The 21,164-nt window shown below is 41.9% G+C and overlaps 3 protein-coding genes across 3 annotated transcripts in view; 1 reads left to right on the forward strand and 2 right to left on the reverse strand.

Moving 5' to 3' along the window:
* The window catches only part of megf6 (multiple EGF like domains 6), a 67,630-nt gene extending 63,982 nt beyond the window's left edge, over window positions 1-3,648 (reverse strand). The window contains exons 1-3 of the mRNA XM_011474833.3: window positions 2,926-3,648; window positions 2,008-2,142; window positions 1,156-1,265 (exon numbers count right to left, since the gene is read on the reverse strand). Of these exons, the coding sequence (XP_011473135.1) occupies window positions 1,156-1,265; window positions 2,008-2,142; window positions 2,926-3,029 (349 nt within the window). The 5' untranslated portion in view covers window positions 3,030-3,648. The remainder of the gene's footprint in view (window positions 1-1,155; window positions 1,266-2,007; window positions 2,143-2,925) is intronic.
* Window positions 3,649-7,888: 4,240 nt separating this feature from the next.
* On the forward strand, window positions 7,889-13,579 carry LOC101175148 (aflatoxin B1 aldehyde reductase member 4). Its single transcript, XM_004068646.4, has 7 exons — window positions 7,889-8,366; window positions 10,167-10,354; window positions 10,445-10,549; window positions 10,937-11,033; window positions 12,740-12,839; window positions 12,947-13,076; window positions 13,260-13,579. Exons 1-7 carry the CDS (start codon window positions 8,084-8,086, stop codon window positions 13,419-13,421), a joined length of 1,065 nt encoding a protein of 354 aa, XP_004068694.1. The 5' UTR covers window positions 7,889-8,083; the 3' UTR covers window positions 13,422-13,579.
* Window positions 13,580-13,593: 14 nt separating this feature from the next.
* On the reverse strand, window positions 13,594-20,758 carry mrto4 (MRT4 homolog, ribosome maturation factor). The gene is made up of 8 exons (XM_004068647.4): window positions 20,634-20,758; window positions 17,213-17,271; window positions 17,025-17,128; window positions 15,836-15,917; window positions 15,676-15,743; window positions 15,438-15,589; window positions 14,074-14,150; window positions 13,594-13,995 (listed from the first exon to the last, which is right to left on the reverse strand). Exons 1-8 carry the CDS (start codon window positions 20,659-20,661, stop codon window positions 13,846-13,848), a joined length of 720 nt encoding a protein of 239 aa, XP_004068695.1. The 5' UTR covers window positions 20,662-20,758; the 3' UTR covers window positions 13,594-13,845.
* Window positions 20,759-21,164: the final 406 nt, after the last annotated feature.

Below are 21,164 nucleotides of genomic sequence, written 5' to 3' on the forward strand. Positions count from 1 at the left end.
GGGGACAGAGGGGAGGCTGTAGGGTGGCAGTTTGAAATTGGCCGATCATCTGATGATTTTGGGGACCTTGGAGACCCTCCGATCAGTCAATTAACGCGCTGATGTCTTGAAATGTGCCAGGCCAATCACTGACTGATGTAAAAAAATCATTTGGACAACGCTCAAGTTCAAAACGCTCAAGACGCTCAAAACCTCGATGGCCACCGAGCGGGGTGTAAAAATGCGACTGCTGCCTCTGGATTGCAAATTCCACTGTGCAGCCACCTGCAGATTTAACCGACAAATTTGCATTCAAGCCACTGCGCTGTGGCATTTTGTAATATTTGACCTAGGATGTACATCAGGGGTGTCAAACTCATTTTACTGAGGGCCATATCAGCATAGGGGCTGTCCTCAAAGGGCCAGATATAACTTACACATGAAACTAAATGTAATGAAAAATAAGTATAACTACTCCTTGATGTTAAATAGCTCATTATTTATGTATTAAAACTTTTTAAAGTGACAATAACAACATAGAGAACATATGTTTGCTTGTTACTCTAGCATAAATCCTTTTATATTTTGTCCGCTCCTTAAAACCCACATAACTCCAATAATGAAGGATCAAGCTGTCCAAGTGAATAAAGAACAATAACATAAAACTGAGCTAAAAGGAACATGTATTACACGTGTAACATTTTACACAAAAGGCTGCACACAGCTTTGCATCCAACTAATTTTCTGATGACATTTTCTGATATTTTAAGAAATTAAAAACATTTATGCTCTCGCGGGCCACATTAAATGACATGGCGGGCCACATTTGGCCCCCGGGCCTTGAGTTTGACACGTGTCGTACATGGATCTATTTGGATGCATCAGAATGGAGATGAGCAGGGAGATTGTAGCATCTACCTCACAGCTATGAGCTTCTTTCAACTAAATTTTTTTTCATCTGCTCCTGATTCACAACCATTTGAAAAAAAAGAAATACCCAAGAATGCAGCTTTAAGCTTAATTTTCTTAATAAATGTCCTTCATAATAAAAAATAATAAAAACTCACAGAAACATGTTGAAAACACCAAAAACATAATTTCTATTGAAGTAGGTCTTTGAAAGATCAGAATCAAAACAGGAACTGAATGAACTCAGAAAAAGAAGAAGACACTTACGATGGAGACAACCTGCTTCATCGTTTTGTTGGGTCCATCCCGGGCAGCACTTTTTCACAGTCTGATAATCCTGTCTGTAGACTTGTCTGTATGCTGTATAGTACGCCGTCCTATGGACACGATAAACAGTTTAATCTTTGAATCAAATTCCTCTGCAGCTGCTACAGACAGCTTCACAGACTGTACTGTATGGATAAATATCTGTAGCTGGGAAACAAAAAAGGGGCATTAGTCTCATCTTTGTAAGATTGATCTCAAGCATTTGAACTTTCTCAGGCTTTTTAGAAACTCTGTGAAAAAGTGCCCGACTCTACATTAGAGGACGCAGCTCGTCCCTGTACTTTGGGACCCCTCTCAGTGCTCAGCCGTCATTATGCACCGTGGAGACCTATTTAGTTTACGGCAAAGTAATTGTGGCCTTGGCTGCCATCAAAGCAGCCTTTGACTTTTGTGGCAGGGTAAATAATGCAGAGAAATGGAGCGTGGACTGCACAGTGAGAAAGATCCTGTAACAAGCTCTGATATAGAAAAAAAAAGTTCACGTTGGGTCTTTCCTTCAAAGGAATGTTGGCTGCAGTAGTAATACCACATAATAGGAGGGGGGGGGGGGGGTTGCACGACAGGTAAAAAGCTGCAGAAGGAGCTGTTTGCAGATGGATTTTGATGAAAGGTCATATTGTTTATTTTGGTTGTGTCACTACGACTGCAGAAAAAATTTGTTCGTAATTTCTCAGAGCTTCATCAGAAAAGCCTCTCCTGCAGATGAGGTCGGCAGAGTTTGTCCAGCAATCAGAGGTTCCGAGTACAAAAAGGGGAGGAGTGGGCAGACTCCAAATGAGATGTGCGACTCACCTCCTCTCATATCCCGCGCACCACGCTTGCCCCCCACAGCCTTGCTTCCACACTTTAACCATGCGTGTGAAGGCTTGCACGCTCGGCTGCCTCTGGGCGACCAGTGCAACCTCTCTGGCTGTGCACACGTTGGGCCTGAAACAGGAACACCAGTGAAAATACTTAACATGTCAACATGTTCCGCTGTGCATTTACAGATGTACAGGTGGCAGTTGGGAAATTTATGACCACATCTAAGACCACTGTGATGGATGCTCCAGTTTTCATCTGTCTGATGCACGTCAGGGCTACCTGAACTCTTTTTTTCTCTCTTTTAAAAAAAATCTAAAATGTTGGAAATTCTTGATAAATTGTCTAAGATGATGCAGAGAGACAAACAGAATGTTTACTTTAACTTAAACCTATCCCAGAGAGAAGCTTACATGTGAAATAACAAAACAATAGGCAATTAACTCATTTAAAACATTTTTAAATGACACCAAAAAGAATTTGAGACTTAAATATGGGAGTGTGTATCCCTCAGGCAAATGTGGTTAACCATTAGACCTGTCTGCACAACACACTGTACACACACAGAAGCCCAGACAAAAAGAAGAATGCAACATTATCTTCAACAGACTCACTGCTCTCTGACAAATCTTCTAAGCAAACAAGGCAGATCCCCAGAGCATCATCTCATAAACAACAGGAATTGCTCTTATGGAAACTCAACTTTGTTTTTTATTATTCTAAGCTTCAGAACTCTGAGTGTCTTAAATGTAGACTGAGATGCAGAGGAGCAGAACTGATTATCAACTACAGACAGGAAAGACTTAAAGCCTAATTGCTGACAGAGCAGAGCACTGAAATCAACAAGAACCATAAATAAGTTAAAAACCATTACTTTGACAATAATGAAAAAAAAAACAATTGACTTACATGTAGGGTTGGAGATTACTGGCAATTTTGTGAGTGAACACGTTGGCCTCGTAAATAAATATTAGCAAAGATGAAAACAGAATTCTGTCCATGTTGGTCTTCATAAATTAACCGGAGGTTTCAAAGGAAATAAAAACACGCATGCAAACATGAATCACGAATGTCAATAATTGAAAAGAGTATCAAAACTCCCAGCTTGAAGAAGAAACTTCAGGTGAAGATGAGTGATCCCCCACGCGGAAATGATGAATCTTTGCGCCATCGTGCGTGTCCCCCTTGCCTGTCACAGCCGGTGTTCGTTAGAGTCCGCAGCCCCTAACGCACTCCACGCACGGCAGATGTTGGAATGAGCAGCAGAACTTCTGCCTCCATTCACTGACTCAGAGGTGGTAGTTGTGATTTGGGGTGGGAGGGGGCGCACTGAGACCCATTATTCACAGCAGCCTTTCAGAGTCGCTCTGCAGATCAGCAAATGCGCACCGACTGCCAGGGTTTTCCTCCGTCATCACGATGCTGGGAAGTCTGAAATCACACATAGATTTCATCTGCGCACAGACTTTTTCAAAGGTTGCATTTTTTACACCTGGAATTTTAACATTAACTTCTAAGAAACCAAAAGATGCTGCGTTGGTCCGTGCGTAAACCAAACTTTACGCGCCTATTACGCTTCAAAAAACGTTTGACTTTCCCTCGTGAGGCAGCAGGGGTCTGATGATATCCAAGTTTGGGAAGCAGCTCATGCTCCCTTTACATACAAAAAAACAGCTGATGGGGCGGTCCAAGGGTCAGGAGCCAGAAGTGACCACAGCTAATCTCCAAACAAAGCCTTTATTAGACTTTTGCGAGCCCGCGACCCCAAAGAGTCTGGGTCAGTTTTTGCATCTAGAATCCACTACAAACTACCATCTGTGCAGCACGCTGTTTAAAACAAGCTCCGAGAAATACTACAGCTCACCTCAGACAAAAAACAAAAGTGTTCCATCACAAATATCTAAACGAATCTGACTGTTTTAATGATCTCACACTCATGACTTTGTATACTTTAGTTATTGGGTTTCCTGCTTATGGATGATTTACTCTAATGATCAGTTCCTTATAGGGATTAAATACCTGAAAAGTCAGATCTAATGTTTAAGGAAAGTGAATATCAACTAAGAAATAGACTGACAACATAATGTCAGTCATTTATTTTCTTTAATTTTATATGAAATAAATGTAAAACCGTGTTTTAATGAATTCCTGTGAAAAACAAAAACACGGTAAAACCCAAAACCATGTAAATTTCCCCCACATAGCTGTTAATTAGAGACTGTAATTAGTGTGTATTGCAGAATCTTCACAGACCGAGAGTAGGTCACATAATCACTCCCTTCAATTCTGTGGGGCAAATGCTTTTGCCTCAACAGGCCCTGACCTAGACTGAGACTAAGGTCCCTTAAATGTCCTATACCTGCCCATATCACATTTTTTGGCTGCTTCTGTACAGCAAGTCGTGTGTTAAACTTCCATTTGCGCGAATAGACCAGAACCTTAAGACATGAAACTTGCACAAATTGTAGCCCAAAGCCTTGTGATACTCAAAAGGGTTCAACACTTCTGATAAGTGAAAGACTTTTGAAGATATGAACATTTGTTTGGAGGTAGTAACACCCATAGAAATACATAACGGTTTTCTACTTAGCACTGTGTGTGGTTAGGGAGATGAGTTGTACCTGTGCTCCCAGTTTTTTTAAACACCTGCCTGTTAGACCCTTTGATGTCCTCCTGACTCATTCTAACACTTACAATCACATAGTCTTGTAGATTAATTCACATTTGCACATATTCATAATTTAAACAAGATTTTTAGACACATTTTTGCTTTTCTGTAGTGGATTCTTTTAACAGTTTATACTTAACTACATGTTATGCTGTAAATGCAGAATTTCCCCTATTTTATTGCCTTCAAGAGCTTTTCATGCTTTTGCAAAGTATTGAAATGATCCTACCAACTGCAGGAATGCATTGTGGGAGTTAAATATGTTTTTTTTTTGTCTGTTGCACCTTGATTTAGTGGTCGACTTCCAGAAATGACATTGCTATGCTGTCACAGAGTTTGTATGCTTGTTCATATCTCAAATACCATAGATGTGGCTGCACTGAGTACACAATACTCTTCCACATCTTTAGGCTGTCTGATAGGGATGGTGAGAATTAGGGTGTTGATCCAAAATCAAGTAAATACAGGTCCAGTATTGTGGATATTAATACTGAAACCAATTCATTTCTTAAAAGGATTGATTATAGAAAGTTTATGGAAATACACCATATTTTGGTATATAACTCTATGATAAAACACAAGACAGAGACTTTTGGCAAATAAAAAAGCTTGTTAACTAATTATAATAATCTGAATTTAACATGCATCAAGTGTGTGTGTGTGTGTGTCTCTTTTGGCTTTTCCCATCAGGGGTTGCCACAGTGAACGAGTCGCATGGTAAACTTGGCAATGTTTTACGCTGGATGCCCTTCCTGACACAACCCTCTCAAAGCAACTGGGCTTGGGACTGGCACAGAGGTAGGGAAGGGAACAGGGAGCAGCCCAGATTTGAACCCTGGTTTCATGGATGGAAGGCGCCGCAAACCAGCACGAGCTAAACCGGCTCCCTAACATGCATCAAATGTAAAAACATATATGTTAGTAATGGCAGAGCTGTCACTAGCTATTACTTTAGTAGTCCATTAGTCAACGATTATTGTTTACGTAAAGTGATGGTCAATTTTTTTTTTTTTATATGGAGGGTGATAATGCTGGAAAGATAGTGTGATAGTGACTCTAAATTGTCTCTAGGTGTATGTGTGGTTGTCTGTATTTGTGTGGTCTTACAGCAGATCAGCAACCAGTCCAGCACCAGCTTTAGTGAGATGTGAATGAAAAGAAGACATTTCTCCATCATAGTTTAACTAATCAAATCGTTTTATCTGTTTTATTGGCTGATCAGGTAGTTTCTATACAGAGCGGCAAGAGTTCCTCCAAAATTCACCTCCTTATTTGTGGATGGGACTGTTTGGACAGAGTAAGCCTGGGCTTATTTCCCATCATCCCTTTGCTCTCCCACTAGCTTACACCCCCTCACAACCCCATGCCAACATTGTCAGTGCAACAAAAATGACGAGCAATATTGAAGCTGTACAGTTTTGAGCCAGATGCCAGCTCAGACAAAGAAAATGAGCACCTACATGGATCTGTTTGTCTGAAAGAGGATGCATCAGAATGGAGCGGAGCAGGGGGTTTGTGGCACGCTGATTGTAGCTTCTACTTTACAGCTAAGCTTTTTCTGACAGCCTTTTTGTGACTGCTCCTGATTCACAACAATTGGAAATAGAATTTGAATCTTAATTTTCTGTATATATGTGCTCCATCATGAGAAAACTGGAACAAGAAGATGTTAGAAACACCATTTTCATTGAAGTGGACCTTTAAATGCTTTTCTACTAGCAAGACGTTTAAGTGAGCTTATATTACATAGTTAAACTTTTATTTGCTACTTTAAACAAAAATCTGTGTCAGATAAGCACTTAAATGTAGTTTTATGTCCAAAATTTAAGATTTTAAGATTTAAATGAGGACTCTTTTATTTATTTTTTATTTGTAAAGAGAGCAGGGAACAAGTGGAGGAGAAGCCAGAGAGCTGAAGGTTTGCTCTGGAAAGGAGAGGAATGAAGGTTTGTCGCAGTAAAATGGAGTACGTGTCAGAATGAGAGGAACCCAAGAGGAAGAGTGAGGCTACAGGGAGAAGAGATAAAGAAGGTAGAGGATTTGAAGTATCTATGGTTAACAGTATGGAGGAATGAAGAGAATGGAAAAGAAGTGAAGAAACGAGTGCAGGCAGGTTGGAATGGGCGGAGAAAAGTGTCAAGTGTGATAGAAGAGTTTCAGCTCAAATGAAAGGAAAGGTGCAAAAAACTGTGGTGAGACCAGCATGTTGTTTGGCCTAGACACAGTGGCACTGAGGAAAAGACAGGAAGCAGAGCTGGAGGTACCAGAAATGAAGATGCTGAGGTTCTCTCTGGAAGTGACCAGGATGGATCAGGAATGAGGACATGGTGGGGCTAAACCTGGAGACGGTGGAGGCAGCGACAGAGCAGAAGATGCTGTCCAAACTGGACAACATAGTGAAGAACACTGGTCACCTCCTACACAGAGTCTTCAATGACCAAAGGAGCGCCTTCAGTGACCGTCTTCGCTCTCTGCCATGCTCTACAGAAAGGCTCAAGAAGTCAGGAGGGGTCACTGAACGGTCAACTACTTTCATTGTTTTTATACTGTTCTTAGTGAGTTCAATTGACATTGTTTATATGTTTTTATGATTAATTTTAATATTTTTAATATAATTTTAGGATCCTCATTTTTAACTTATTGTGTATATTTGAAGCAATGGATGGACTTGCAAGTTCCCTCTCGATTAATAAAGTAATCCATCCATCCATCAGAGGGACGGCACATGTACTGACATGGTTGGGACATGTCCAGAGGAGAGACAGTGAATGTGTTGGTAGAAGAATGCAGAATCTAGAGCTGTTGGGCTCAAGGTCTAGAGGACGTCCAAAGAGGAGGGTTATGGATGCGGTGAATTCAAGATTCAAAGGGTTTATTATCATATGCACAGTAAAGAAACAGGTTTCCCTGCACAATGAAATTCTTTCTTTGCTGTCTGCTCCAAATGCCAAAAGTATAGAGGAAACAAGCAATTCACTCACATCATACACACAAAAACACAAGATGTCGTCATGAAGACATGAAGGCAGCTGGTGTTAGAGTGGAGGATGTAGAAGAAGGAAGCTGATTCGCTGTGTTGACCCTGAAGAGAAAACCTGAAAGGAAAAGAAGATTCATTTTCTTTGAGGCTTCAAGTCACGTGTCAAACTGTGCTTTGCTGACACCTTGTGGTCAAAATAGAAATTACAGGTGCACAGTTTGTGATGTAACAGTGAAATAAGCAAATATGAGCACGTGCGCCTGCAGCTAGAGTGGGTCAAATTGAACTTTGCGCCCACTCACAGCGCTCTAAGGACCAGGATCATCCTCAAATGGTTTATTCTTAAGCGGACACGCCTCCTAGTTCCAGCTTCCAGCACGACCTTTGACCTTTCTTAGCGTGATCTTCCGCGCAGTAGCATGCTGTGGGCGACAACACGCCGACTCTGCACACTGCGACAGTCCCACAGCCCGAGGAGCGCGCTCGTGACGTGGAGCAGAAACATGTCGTGCTCCTGCGAAGTGAAGCCGGTGACTCTGCTGGGAACCATGGCGTTCGGAGGCCGAGCTGACGAGGAGCAGAGCCGGGAGATGGTGAAGACGTTCCTGGGCAGAGGACACAAACACCTGGACACGGCGTTCATGTACACGGACGGAAAGTCGGAGGCCATCATTGGAGACATGGCTCTTCTTCCTAAAGCAGGTACTTTGACCTGCTAACTGTCAGCTGCAAACCGCACTGAATTGTGGGTAACAGCAGACGATTGTTTTTAATGCCTGTCCATAGGTGAACATGTAACTTTCCTATTACACACTTAACATAAATAAACTAACTAAATAAAAAAGTATAGAATTGCAGTAAACGTGAAGGCAGCCCCACTTTTAAATCTTTTAGTGTGTGGAGATTTGTGGCTGTTTTGTTTGTGTTTGTTTTCATTGTTTTAATCGACAAAACCATCTTAAATTCCAGCTACTACGGCTGTTCTGGGGCGTTTGAGTGCAGAGGGTTTTTGCATTTACTCCAACACATTTCAAGTGCAGTTCAATTGATTTTATTGTTTTATTGTTTTTTTTTTATTGCATCATATTGTTTGTGATTTTATTGGATTTTATGTTAAGCACTTTGGTTGCCTTGGCTTTTATAAGTGCTATACAAATAATAAATTGATTGATTGATTGAAATCATCCAACTTTTACTCTTAATAATACTAATGATGAGATGGTTATTTCCAGCATTTTATTTCCATCTGTGGTTTATCTAACAATTGCTAAGGTCACTACAGTGCATCTCGAATTCCTTCTGTACTGCTTATATATCCACTCTCCTAAGTGTCTTCCATTAACTGTACACTGTAAAAAAAACATGCACCCTTCAAATTAAGTCAAACAATTTGACCCCATCAGATTTTCTTTAACGAAAAAATCTGCCATTGGGAAAAGAAAAATGGTCTTACCATGAATTATTATTTTAAGAAAAATATTCTAGTCACTGAGACATAAATTGTCATATTAAGATTATTTTGCTATTGGAAAACTTAAATTAAAGTAAATTATTTTTCTTGGGAGAAAAAAAATAATATGGAGCCCTGGACATGACATAAAAAATGGTTCCCTCAAATTGGTGCACAAAGTAGTATTTGTTGGCCAGGCAATTAGCATTTTCTGCACACTAGTTAGCATTTGTGCAGATAACTTCGTATTTTGCGTACACAAAGTGCTTATTTGTGCACACTGTGGGGCAGCCATGGTGCAGCGGTCGACCCATGATCGTAATATTGCAGGTTCGATTCCCGCCTTGCACGCCCATGTGCCTAAATGTCCTTGGGCAAGACACTGAACCCCACCTTGCCTCTGTTGGTAGGTTGGCGCCAGTGTTCGGCAGCTGAGCCACACAAAGTAATAATAAAATGCTAACGTTTGTGGACAAAATACTAATTTGTGTGCACAAAATGCTAATTTGAGGGAACAATGGATTTATTTATTTTTAATGTCATCCAGGGCTCCAAACAATTAACAATTAAGACAATTTTTCTTGAAACAAGTCTTTTTTTTTTAACCAAAGATTCGGTGTTTGGAGTGCATTCATTTATTTTCTGTCCGTTTAACTTCTGCTGCAGCATCACTTTAAACTTTAACCCCTGCACAGATCAACAGGATCTTGTTCTGAATTTGAAACATTTCTTTTTGTTTGTTTAATTTCTAAAGCTTTACTAGAATCTCATGAGAAAAGCAGCTTTTCCAGGCCTTCTGGGTCTAACACCATCTGAAGCCAAATCCTTCTGCTGCTCATTTGTATTTTTAAACTGGTCAGCTTCATTCTTAAAACAAAATTATATCGAGCAAAAACAACACAGAATGGTTGTTTTGTTTCCGTTGACTGAACATTTTTTCATAAAAGGAGCTTATCCAGTTCCATAAATGACACCAATTGTAGCTCGTATCCTTTTCAAATGGTGAAACATTCTAATAAATATCCATTTCGTGATTTATTCCCCTCTTACAGTGAGCATAGCTACTAAAGCTAACCCCTGGGATGGGAAAACTCTGAAACCAGAGAGTGTGCGCTCCCAGCTGGAAACCTCTCTGCAGAGGCTGCGCACTGACTGTGTGGACCTCTTCTACCTCCATGCCCCTGACCATCAAAACCCCATCCAGGACACGCTGAGGGCCTGCAATGAGCTGCACAAAGAGGTGAGCTGAGCAGATTTAGGCAAAAACAAACCGAAAGAAGACTAAACCTAGACTGTTTCAATGAGGCGGATGTGCTCTTCTGACTCTCAGGGGAAATTCAAGGAGCTTGGCCTGTCAAACTATGCATCATGGGAAGTGGCAGAAATAGTTTGCATCTGCAGACATAACAACTGGCTTGTCCCAACTGTTTATCAGGTACCGTCTTAATACTCTAAATTCAAAAAATAGTTAAAGAATCAGTAAAGCTTAAGTTGAAGTGTTAAGTTAGTTATTTTTAAGGATTGTAGTTCCATATCATAATCTTACAGCATCTTCTGTACTGTTGATTGAATGTACTCAAAGCAAAGTTTTAAGATGACAGAATATTAAACTATTTGCAGAAACAAAAGTGAAAATGATCTCACTCATTAAGATTTTTGTTGTCATTTTGATTTTTCCCCCACAATGTTACTGTGAAAAAAGTAAAAACGGACAAAAAAAAAATTTAAAAATTTTTTTTGCATTTCAAGTTTTTTCTAGGAGTCATGTTTTGTCCCGTAGACAGTTCTCAGCCTCGGTGTTGGTTTTTGCTTCTCATCACAGGGAATGTACAACGCCACAACGAGACAAGTTGAGACAGAGCTGCTGCCATGTCTGAGATACTGTGGATTGAGGTTCTACGCATATAATCCATTAGCAGGTACTGGTTTTATCTTCTGCTGTGCACTTTTCAGTAGAGCTATCACCAACGATTATTTCAGTAGTCGATTAGTCATAGATTATTGTTTACGGAAAGTGATGGGCAAACTTAAAAAGACAAAAAGTGATTGTTACTCAGTCTATGGAGGTTGGCCTCATGTCTGGTACTGCTAATGCTTGGCGTATGGTGTGTTCAGATATTGAAATTTTACATGCATAGTTCATGGATTTCAACATCACTTTTTGAAAGATAAAAAGTTTAGGGTCCCAGGTCAGCTTTATGCTAGCACAAAAAAAAAACACAAGCTGGCAAACTCTATGGTCCCTGCACTAAATCATTGTCTAAACGTCCCATATAAAACAGTAAGCAAAAATAGTTTTATGAGCATGGGTTTTACTTTGTTGCAATTAGTGAACAGTAAAATATTCTACAATCATTTTTCCTCCATCCGTTTGCAAAAGGGACTTAGGTGCTAGCCAGGGTGCAGCCCCTCAAACATGTCTTCAAATCCATCCTCTTCAACCAGCAGTGGTCTCATTCCTTTTAGAAACACGTTAAGGATGCTCTGTGGAAGTGTTGCTGCCATCTCTGGTGCACCGGCTCCTCCCCCGTCTACAGTCAATGACGTGGACCAGAATTTCTGGCTTCTGCGTCCGTAATGCCTGTGATCACGCAGTCGCTACACAAGTTTTTAAGCGCGGTTGCGAGCTCTACGTAGAAATCGGGCATTCATTGATCGCATGCTGACAGTTTAACAGGCTGAACATTTTCACGCTGAATCGCAGCACTGTGACCAATCAGGGACTCCGATTTAGTAGTGACGTGTGGGTGCCGTCCGCTTCAAAACATGGAAGTACCAACCGTGGTAAAAATGATCACAAAGGAGTCATTAATGACTGCGAGTTGTGTCCAGTCGGGTTAATGACACCAAGACGGACATTTATAGCAACAGAGCTGTGAAAACAAAACTGAGGATTTTTACAGCTTCGACTTTGAGCACCGAGCCGCTTCCTATAGTAGATGGTGGACGAGCGCTAATAAACAGTTAATCTACAAAAGAAGAAGAATCTTCCCCCTGGTTCTACCTACGTGTCTGGTGCTTGTCTGATGTGAAAACACCCGGCTGGATGCGCGTTCATAAAACTGAAATGACCAAAAAAAAAAACGCGTCGACAATACCAAATTAGTGTCGATGATTTTTAATAGTTGACTAATCGTTGCCAGCCCTACTTTGCAGTCACCTTCAGAAGCACAAAAACAGCAAAACGCCTACTGCACTCAAATCTACCAGTATTTGGCACGTTGCTGCGTTCACACCAGACACAATTTCGTCAAATTTGCGTCTGGCGCCTCTTTTGATGAGCGTCAAATTTACTCCTCTATGCCTTGACGCCCCGGCCGCGTCAGAATATGAAACCGCTAACGTTTTTCTGGACTTCATTCGTAAAGAGAAAACATGCGTGATGTTGAGCGATTAGCTTGGGTTCACATTTTGAAGAGCTCTACAGAGGCGCCGGCAAACACGTCGCCGTGTCCGGGTTCACCAGGTCCTCCAGAGTCTCTTCCGGTTAACATCACTTCTGTCTGTGGCTCAGTTTGCATGTTAAGCCGAGAGGCGAAATTAAAAATAAAACCGGGGAAACTTTTTATTCTTGTCTCGATGAACATAAGCTGAAGATCAGGCTGACCCTTTGGTTCACTCCCAGGAGGCCTTCTGACAGGAAAGTACCACTATGAGGACAAAGACGGTTCTCAGCCTGCAAGTCGGTTCTTTGGGAACAGCTGGGCCGCGGCGTACAGAGACAGGTGAAACCAAACTGGTTTGGCTTTTCCTTTCAAATCCTCCTGTCCTTGGAAACATTTCATCTTTACTGAGGCAGAAGATAAGCATCACCTCAAATCTCTTGCTTCAGGTACTGGAAGGAGAGTCAATTCCAGGCCATAGATTTGGTTCTGAAGGCTTTGGAGTCGGCATACGGCTCAGAGAAACCCTCCCTGACTTCTGCTGCTATCCGCTGGATGTACCACCACTCCCAGCTGAAGGTAGCCACTGGACTTCAATTACACAGGAAACTAGACAATGCCAAATGTTTAGGCAGATAATCCAACAGCTACTTATCCTCAACTCTTAAAAACGCTGCTTTAACTGGTTGCAATCTTCATTTCCACCACAAGGTGTCCCTTTTTCTTTAAACTGAATCCAAACAGAACTCTGTCTGTGTTCAGGGGGATCTTGGAGATGGAGTCATCCTTGGAATGTCGAACATTGAGCAACTTAAGCAAAACCTGGATGCTGCAGAAGAGGGTCCTCTGGACCAGAGAGTTGTTGATGCCTTCAAGGACGCCTGGAACCTTGTATTTCACGACTGTCCAAACTACTTCAGATGAAACGACTGCAAATGTCAAAAAAGCTCCAGAAAATTTCACTTGATTTCTGCACTGATTTGTTTTCTGAGATAAACGGTAATGGACCTTTCCTTTTTAAATTCCTTAACTGTATTCAGGTAAGGAATTAATTTTCACAATAAAAGCTTTTTCCACTTAAATGCTGAGCGTGACAATCGGTGAAAACAGACATTTATTGGGAGCTTTGATGAACCACATTGAAAACTCGGTTTGCATAAGCACAATCACATGGACTCAACCACTTCTTGATGCTAATAACTGCTTACTTTACTTTCATTGAATGAAATTAAAAACGGAGAGAAGTCCGGACTCAGATGTGTGTACAGCGGCACAGGAACTTAGTAAAATAATTGTCCCTCTGCTTTTCAAAGCAGGCATGAATGACTTGGAGGTGAAGTCATCCCCACTATTCTGCATCCTCATCCTCTTCGTCGTCGTCATGGTCGTCCAGCTCTGGTTCCTCCTCACCAGCCAAGCCCTGGAATTCCGTTGTTTCTGAATTCCACATACATTTGATCTTCACTTTGAATTCTGCCATCTCGATGGCAAAAAGTTTCTGTTAACAGAACATAGAAATTGAAGCTCACTGCAGAAAAACAAAGGTTTCAATCACATGAAACGCTGAGAAGCTCACCAGAATCCGAGCCTGCTCAGGAGTTAGGATGTCTCCTTCTTTGCAGACTTCGTAGTCTTTCAGCAACGTTACCACTCCTGAAATACGGCAGATCAAAACAAACAAGCTGACAAAATGTTCCTGTTTTCCATTCATTATTTGATTCATTCAGGCTTTTCTATTTTACTGCATATTTAATGTGTGTAAAAACAATATTTTAAATATTTATTTGACTGGTTATCCATCCTAAATCTAAAAGTAAACCGACACTGAAGGGAACCTTTTTCAACACAAAACTGCAGCGTTTCAGGACTGCTGTCCAATTCAAACAGCATTTCATCTAAAAGTAATGTTCTTCCTTGTTGATGAAGTCCACTCTGATCATCCTTTGATCAATTCTAAAAGTGTTCCCAGTGGTCTTTGAATTATAATTATGCGTTTTCTAGTCAAAACCCTGCCAAATATCTCCCGTTTTCAAGGACAGTTTCTGCAGAGCAGCAGGAGTTCATTAAGGCGGGACGTACACAGATCTGTCTGCGAGTGGATGCATCAGCATGGAGAAGAGCAGGGAGCCTGTTATGGAAGTTTTTCTGTAGCATAATTAAGAATAAAAGTCAATACCAGAAATGCTTTTTTCATTTTCAAAATGAAGCTGCAATTGTTGACTCAAAATTAAAAAGAAAAAGCGGTTTGGTGGATTGCTTTTTTGCTCCTGATTCACAGCTATTTGAACAAAGAAATTCGCAGAAATGTAATTTTAAGTTTAATTTTCTTTATATCTCCTTCATAATCATAAGAAGAAAAAAAGTTCAAAACACCCAAATCCTTATTTTCATCAGAGCGGGTCTAGAAGACTAGTCGAGTTATGGATCCATCTCCAGCATCTCGTTCTGTTCCAAGGATTTAGAACAAAGTTCTTAACCACATTTGATTCGGATCCCTCTTCATATAAGAGCTGCCTGTAACAGAGGGACAGCTACATCCAGACCAGATGTTTCTCGTCATTCTTTGACCATAACAAAAGCCAGAGTTCTACCGTGTGACCGGCTCACTCTCTACCTTAGCACATGTAATTGGCCCCGATGTTTTTCTATTGATCGCAAACTTCAATACACTGACCACTATCTGCCTTTCTTATCCCTCCATGTATCTCCATAAAACCCTGCTGTGCTGGCAGGACAAGGTTTCCAATAGTCACTGAGGGGGCTTTTGAGGCGGCTGTTCTTCATGTAACACTAAACTTTCCTGCTTATTAAAAGAGATTTGTGTTTTTTTTTTTTTTTTTACTACCATTCCTGTTTTTAAGAGCTTTTCAGGTTAACAGGGGTTACTTGTAATTTTCCTTTCAAAGGTCATCAGAAAACAAGTGTTGAAGTGTTTTTTACCCTTCTTGAGGGCAGTGGGAAGCCCCAGCTGTCTTAGCTGAGGCTCCATTGAGTGTGGGAACTGCTCAAGAGGTCCCTCGTCCAGCGTTACGTCCATCTGAGCTTGGTTTCCAGCGCGGGCAAAATCCATCTCTTTGAAATGACTGAAGTATCTGCAGGTGAAGGCCAGCACTCTTTAGCTGATCAACACATAAAGCACCAATAAAACAACAGAAGCTTTACTGAAACCATCACTTACTCATATACTTCATCCTTTGTTTTGTTTGTGAAGAGAACCCCAACTTCCCCTCGCAGAAACTTGCTGACCTGCACACCAAAAGCGTAAAAACTTACAACCTCTTCAGTATGGAGGATCGGATTGCATTTATACATTTCAAAAACAGTCAATATCTGCTTACCTTGTGCAAATTGTCTTTGTATTCATCTGGACTTCCTTTCCCCAAAGCTACAATCATGACTTTATTTTTGCCAAAGAAGAATCTGTAGATTAGACACAAACATCAGAATCAATCCCCCAATCCTCTGCATTCCACAGGAAGCTTGTTAATGCTGTTAACGGGAAAAGTGGTTGCTCTTTGGACTCCTGTTGCATGCAACCAGGCTCGATCCTGTTGAGAAAACTAGATAATCAAAGATTACGTGGACGTCCTACCTATCTCATGGACACTTAGGTATGCACATCACTAGTGGCTGAAGTGTGGCGTAGGGACACCGTACACCAGTATCACCTGTACGCATTGACTGGATAATAAATAACTGGACGGATCGCGTGTGCCGTCACCATAGTCAATGCCTTGATTCCAGTTCCAACCAATTTAAGATCAAACTTATTAAATCCACAACTTCAGGGGACCAGCGTTCAGCTTGTCAATAAGATATCTGCCCCACTTACAGCAGATTACCTGGATCAGGTGTGTCCCATCACTAAGAAGCTGCAAGGGGAGGGATAGATGGAAAACCAGCAAGACAGCAGCCCTCTAGAACGGGGATTGTGCACCGTGAGCAGAGAAGTGATCAAATAAAATGATAATAAAATTATTGTGGCGATCGTTAATGATGGGCAGATGAAGCATTGAAGCCTTTTGTCCGATTGACTCACTCAAGTATAGTGATTCTAGTATGACTTGTACTGGACTCAAAAAAGAAGTTGGCATGAATTTGAAGTGCATGGCATTTTGCAAAAAAGTCTGTGACTAAAACTGTTGAGTTGGGCGTAAAGTGTATTAGTAAGTTTGTGATATTAAAGTGTACACGTGAATACACACTTAGTACACACAGTGACACACAAAATATACGTATTATACACTGAAATCCATTTAAGACCATTTTACCTCCATATCATTAATTAGAAAATCCTTATTCCAGGCCATGTTATGGCCAAAGATTCAACAAATCTTCTTAGATCCAATTCTTCAGTGTACGATTTTATCAGCTACAATAAAACATGTGATCTCAGTTCACCCAGATGATGGAATGAGCTAAATCTGTCCCAGTTTAGCTTGGTGGACTTCAGCCAGGACAGCAAACTGAAAACTACACAAAACCAAAACACAAGCAGGAACTTGGAACACAACAGAGCACCATTACCTGCTGTGCTTCCATGCTGTCCGGATATCTTTTAACTTGTTATTCCTCATATTTTCAACAGAAAATATGAACAGGTTCCTGTATGTGTCCACGCATTTTCTTAACTACAAAATAAAAACAAACGAGGAGGTTTTAGTTCATTGTTTTTTGCTTGATTCTATCATTGTTGTGTGGTGACTAACACTTACCTCCTCAATTAATTTCTGCTTCGACTCCAATCCTTTCTTCGTGGTTTTCGTTAACGAAACTGAGAAAATAAAAAACAAATAAGAATACATTCTCTAAGTTAGACTGAAACGATGCAGTTGCTTTACAGCGCATCTTCTTTCTCTTTCGGCTTTTCCCATCAGGGGTCGCCACAGCGAATCATCCTTTTCCACCTCACTCTATCATGAACATCTTCTACCCTAACATTAGCCAACTTCATGTCCTCTGTCAAGACATCCATGTATCTCCTCTTTGGCCGTCCTCTTGCCCTCCTGCCAGGCAGCTCCATCTCCAACATCCTTCTACCAATATATCCACTATCCCTCCTCTGAACATGTCCAAACCATCTCAGTCTGGCTTCTCTGACTTTGTCGCTAACACAGGCAACATGAGCCGTCCCTCTGATGTACTCGTTCCTTATCCTGTCTAACCTGGTCACTCCTAAGGAGAACCTCAACATCTTCATCTCCGCTACCTCCATCTCAGCCTCTTGTCTCTGTCTCACTGCTACCGTCTCTAACCCATAGAGCAGAGCTGGTCTCACCACTGTCTTGTACACCTTTCCTTTGAGTCTTGCTGGCACTCTTCTGTCACACAACACTCCTGACACTTTCCTCCACCCGCTCCAACCTGCCTGCACTCGCCTCTTCACCTCTTTTCCACACTCCCCATCACACTGAACTGTTGACCCCAAGTACTTAAACTCCTGCACCTTCTTCACCTCAGCCCCCTGTAACCTAACGCTTCTACCTTGATCCCTCTCGTTCAGACACATGTATTCTGTCTTACTACGACTGACCTTCATGCCTCTTCTTTCCAGAGCAAACCTCCACCTCTCTAGCTGTTCCTCCACCTGCTCTCTACTCTCACTGCAAATTACGATGTCATCCGCAAACATCATTGTCCAGGGAGATTCCTGTCTTACCTCGTCTGTCAGCCTGTCCATCAGCATAGCAAACAAAAAAGGACTCAAAGCTGATCCTTGGTGTAGTCCCACCTCCACCTTGAACTCCTCTGTCTGACCTACAGCACATCTCACCACCGTCATACTTCTCTCATACATGTCCTGAACTACTCTGACATACTTCTCTGCCACTCCAGACGACCTCATACAGTACCACAGCTCCTCCCTCGGCACCCTGTCATACGCCTTCTCTAAATCTACGAACACACAATGCAGCTCCTTCTGACCTTCTCTGTACTTTTCCATCAACATTCTCAAAGCAAAAATGGCATCAGTGGTGCTCTTACGGGGCATGAAACCATACTGCTGCTCACAAATCTCCACCTTCTTCCTAAGCCTGGCTTCCACTACTCTTTCCCACAGCTTCATTGTGTGGCTCATCAACTTTATTCCTCTATAGTTGCTGCAGTTCTGCGTGTCACCCTTGTTCTTAAAGATCGGAACCAGAACGCTTCTCCTCCATTCCTCAGGCATCTTCTCACTCTCTAGAATCCTATTGAAAAAACTCGTTAGAAATTCCACTGCTGTCTCTCCTAAGCACTTCCATACCTCCACAGGTACGTCATCAGGACCAACGGCCTTTCCGCTCTTCATCCTTTTCAGAGCCTTCCTAACCTCATCCTTTCCAATCTCTGCTACTTCCTGCTCCACAACAACCACATCTTCCTCCCTTCTTTCCCTGTCATTTTCCTCGTTCATCAGCTCCTCAAAATACTCCTTCCATCTTTTCTGTACACTCTCCTGGGTTGTTAGCACCTTTCCGTCTCTGTCCTTAATCACCCTTATCTGTTGCACGTCCTTCCCATCTCTGTCTCTCTGTCTGGCTAGCCTGTACAAGTCCTTCTCTCCTTCCTTTGTGTCTAACCTGTCATATAGCTCATCGTAAGCTTTCTGTTTGGCCTTTGCCACCTCTCTCTTCACTCTACGCTGCGCTTCCTTGTACTCATGTCTACCTTCCTCAGTCCTTTCTACATCCCACTTCCTTTTAGCCAACCTCTTCCTCTGGACGCATTCCTGTACTTCCTCATTCCACCACCAAGTCTCTTTACCGTCTTTCCTCTTTCCAGATGACACACCTAGCACCTTCCTACCTGTTTCCCTGATAATCTCTGCTGTAGTTTCCCAGTCATCTGGAAGCTCATCCTGACCACCCAGGACCTGCCTCAACTTCTGCCTAAATTCCTCACAAGTTTCTTCATTCTGTAGCTTCCACCACTTGGTCTTCTTTTCTGTTTTCCCTCTCTTCTTCTTCCTGACCTCCAGAGTCATCTTACACACCACCATGCGGTGCTGTTTGGCTACACTCTCTCCTACCACCACTTTGCAGTCATTAACCTCTCTCAAATGACCTCGTCTACATAGGATGTAGTCCACCTGAGTACTCCTACCTCCACTTCTGTATGTCACTCTATGTTCCTCTCTCTTCTGGAAGTAAGTGTTGACTACAGCCATTTCCATCCTCTTCGCAAAGTCCACCACCATCTGTCCCTCCAGATTCCTTTCATTCACACCAAACCTGCCCATCACCTCCTCATCACCTCTGTTGCCCTCACCAACATGCCCATTAAAGTCTGCTCCAATAACAACTCTCTCTCCTCTGGGGATACTCTCTATGACCTCATCCAACTCACTCCAGAATCTCTCCTTCACTTCTAACTCACAGCCAACCTGTGGCGCATACCCACTGACTACATTCACCATCACCCCTTCAATTTCTAACTTTAGGCTCATCATCCTGTCTGAGACTCTTTTCACCTCTAGAACACTGTTTACAAACTCCCCCTTCAGAATCACACCTACCCCGTTTCTCTTCCTATCAACACCATGATAGAACAGTTTGTATCCTCCTCCAATACTACGTGCCTTGCTGCCCTTCCACCTTGTCTCCTGCACACACAGTACATCTACCTTCCTTCTCTCCATCATGTCTGCCAGCTCTCTGCCTTTCCCTGTCATTGTGCCAACGTTAAGAGTCCCTATTCTCAAACCTATGTTCCTGCCTTTTCCCTTCTCTCTCTGGCCACGGACCCTTCTGCCTCCCCTCTTTCTTCGACCAACAGTAGTCAAATTTCCACCGACACCCTGTAGGTTAACAGCATCGGTGGCGGTCGTTGTTAACCCGGGCCTCGACCGATCCGGTATGTCAAAAGTGTTGTGGATGATTCGCATGGTTATTTTGGCAATTTTTACGCCGGATGCCCTTCCTGACGCAACCCTCTCTATTTATCCGGGCTTGGGACCGGCACAGAGGCAACTGGCTTGCAACCCCTGTGGCTAGATTGCTTTACAGCGCATCGCGTAACACATTTGTGCTAATTTTTGTTAGCTTATAAAACGTCCACGACCGAAAAACGAGTGCTTTAAGTCGGTAACAGGTTTTAAAAACTGGAATCGAATAAATATACCAAACACATCAATATAAACTTTTAATTTCTTACTTTTCTTGTCTCTCTTTGACTTGGGCATGGTTGTTCACGTTGGCAGACAGCGCACGTGAAGCAAAAGGACCCCAAATGTTTCTTTTCCTGTAAGATGACCACACAGCGCCTGATTAAAAATAAAAAGAATTATCAGGTTTTTTTTTTTATTGAAATTACTTTAAACAATGATTTACCTAAACTAAACGCATTAAACTCATTGGTGATGCATTCCCCCCACATTCTAACATATTTTATCCATTAATTAATTTATGTATCAAACATGTAATTAGTTTTGTTCTAATGCCTGAAGAAATATGTGGACTTCTAAACTCTGCAACGTTGTGGACAAACTTTGATAGGGTACCGGATGTTCTCGGGTTGCCGGATGTTCTCGGGGTCCTTCGGGGTCCTTCGACCAATGATGACGTCACACTATTTGATTGGCTGTAAGTTGCCACGACCAATGAGTTAACGTAGCTAAGTTTTTTAAAAAACTTTATTGACAATTGCGGTATCATACATTAACAATGACATTAACGTTAACAACGA

This window comes from Oryzias latipes, chromosome 5, assembly GCF_002234675.1.
Source record: "Oryzias latipes chromosome 5, ASM223467v1".
NCBI classification, from domain to species: domain Eukaryota; kingdom Metazoa; phylum Chordata; class Actinopteri; order Beloniformes; family Adrianichthyidae; genus Oryzias; species Oryzias latipes.

Coding starts and splice junctions, on each gene's coding strand:
- LOC101175148 (XM_004068646.4), top strand. CDS start 8,084: ATGCTGTGGGCGACAACACGCCGACTCTGCACACTGCGACAGTCCCAC. Junction 10,355..10,444: donor GCAATGAGCTGCACAAAGAG/GTGAGCTGAGCA, acceptor TCTGACTCTCAG/GGGAAATTCAAGGAGCTTGG. Junction 12,840..12,946: donor GCCGCGGCGTACAGAGACAG/GTGAAACCAAAC, acceptor CTCTTGCTTCAG/GTACTGGAAGGAGAGTCAAT.
- mrto4 (XM_004068647.4), bottom strand. CDS start 20,661: ATGCCCAAGTCAAAGAGAGACAAGAAAA. Junction 15,744..15,835: donor ACAAAGACAATTTGCACAAG/GTAAGCAGATAT, acceptor TTTGGTGTGCAG/GTCAGCAAGTTTCTGCGAGG. Junction 13,996..14,073: donor CTGAGCAGGCTCGGATTCTG/GTGAGCTTCTCA, acceptor TTCTGTTAACAG/AAACTTTTTGCCATCGAGAT.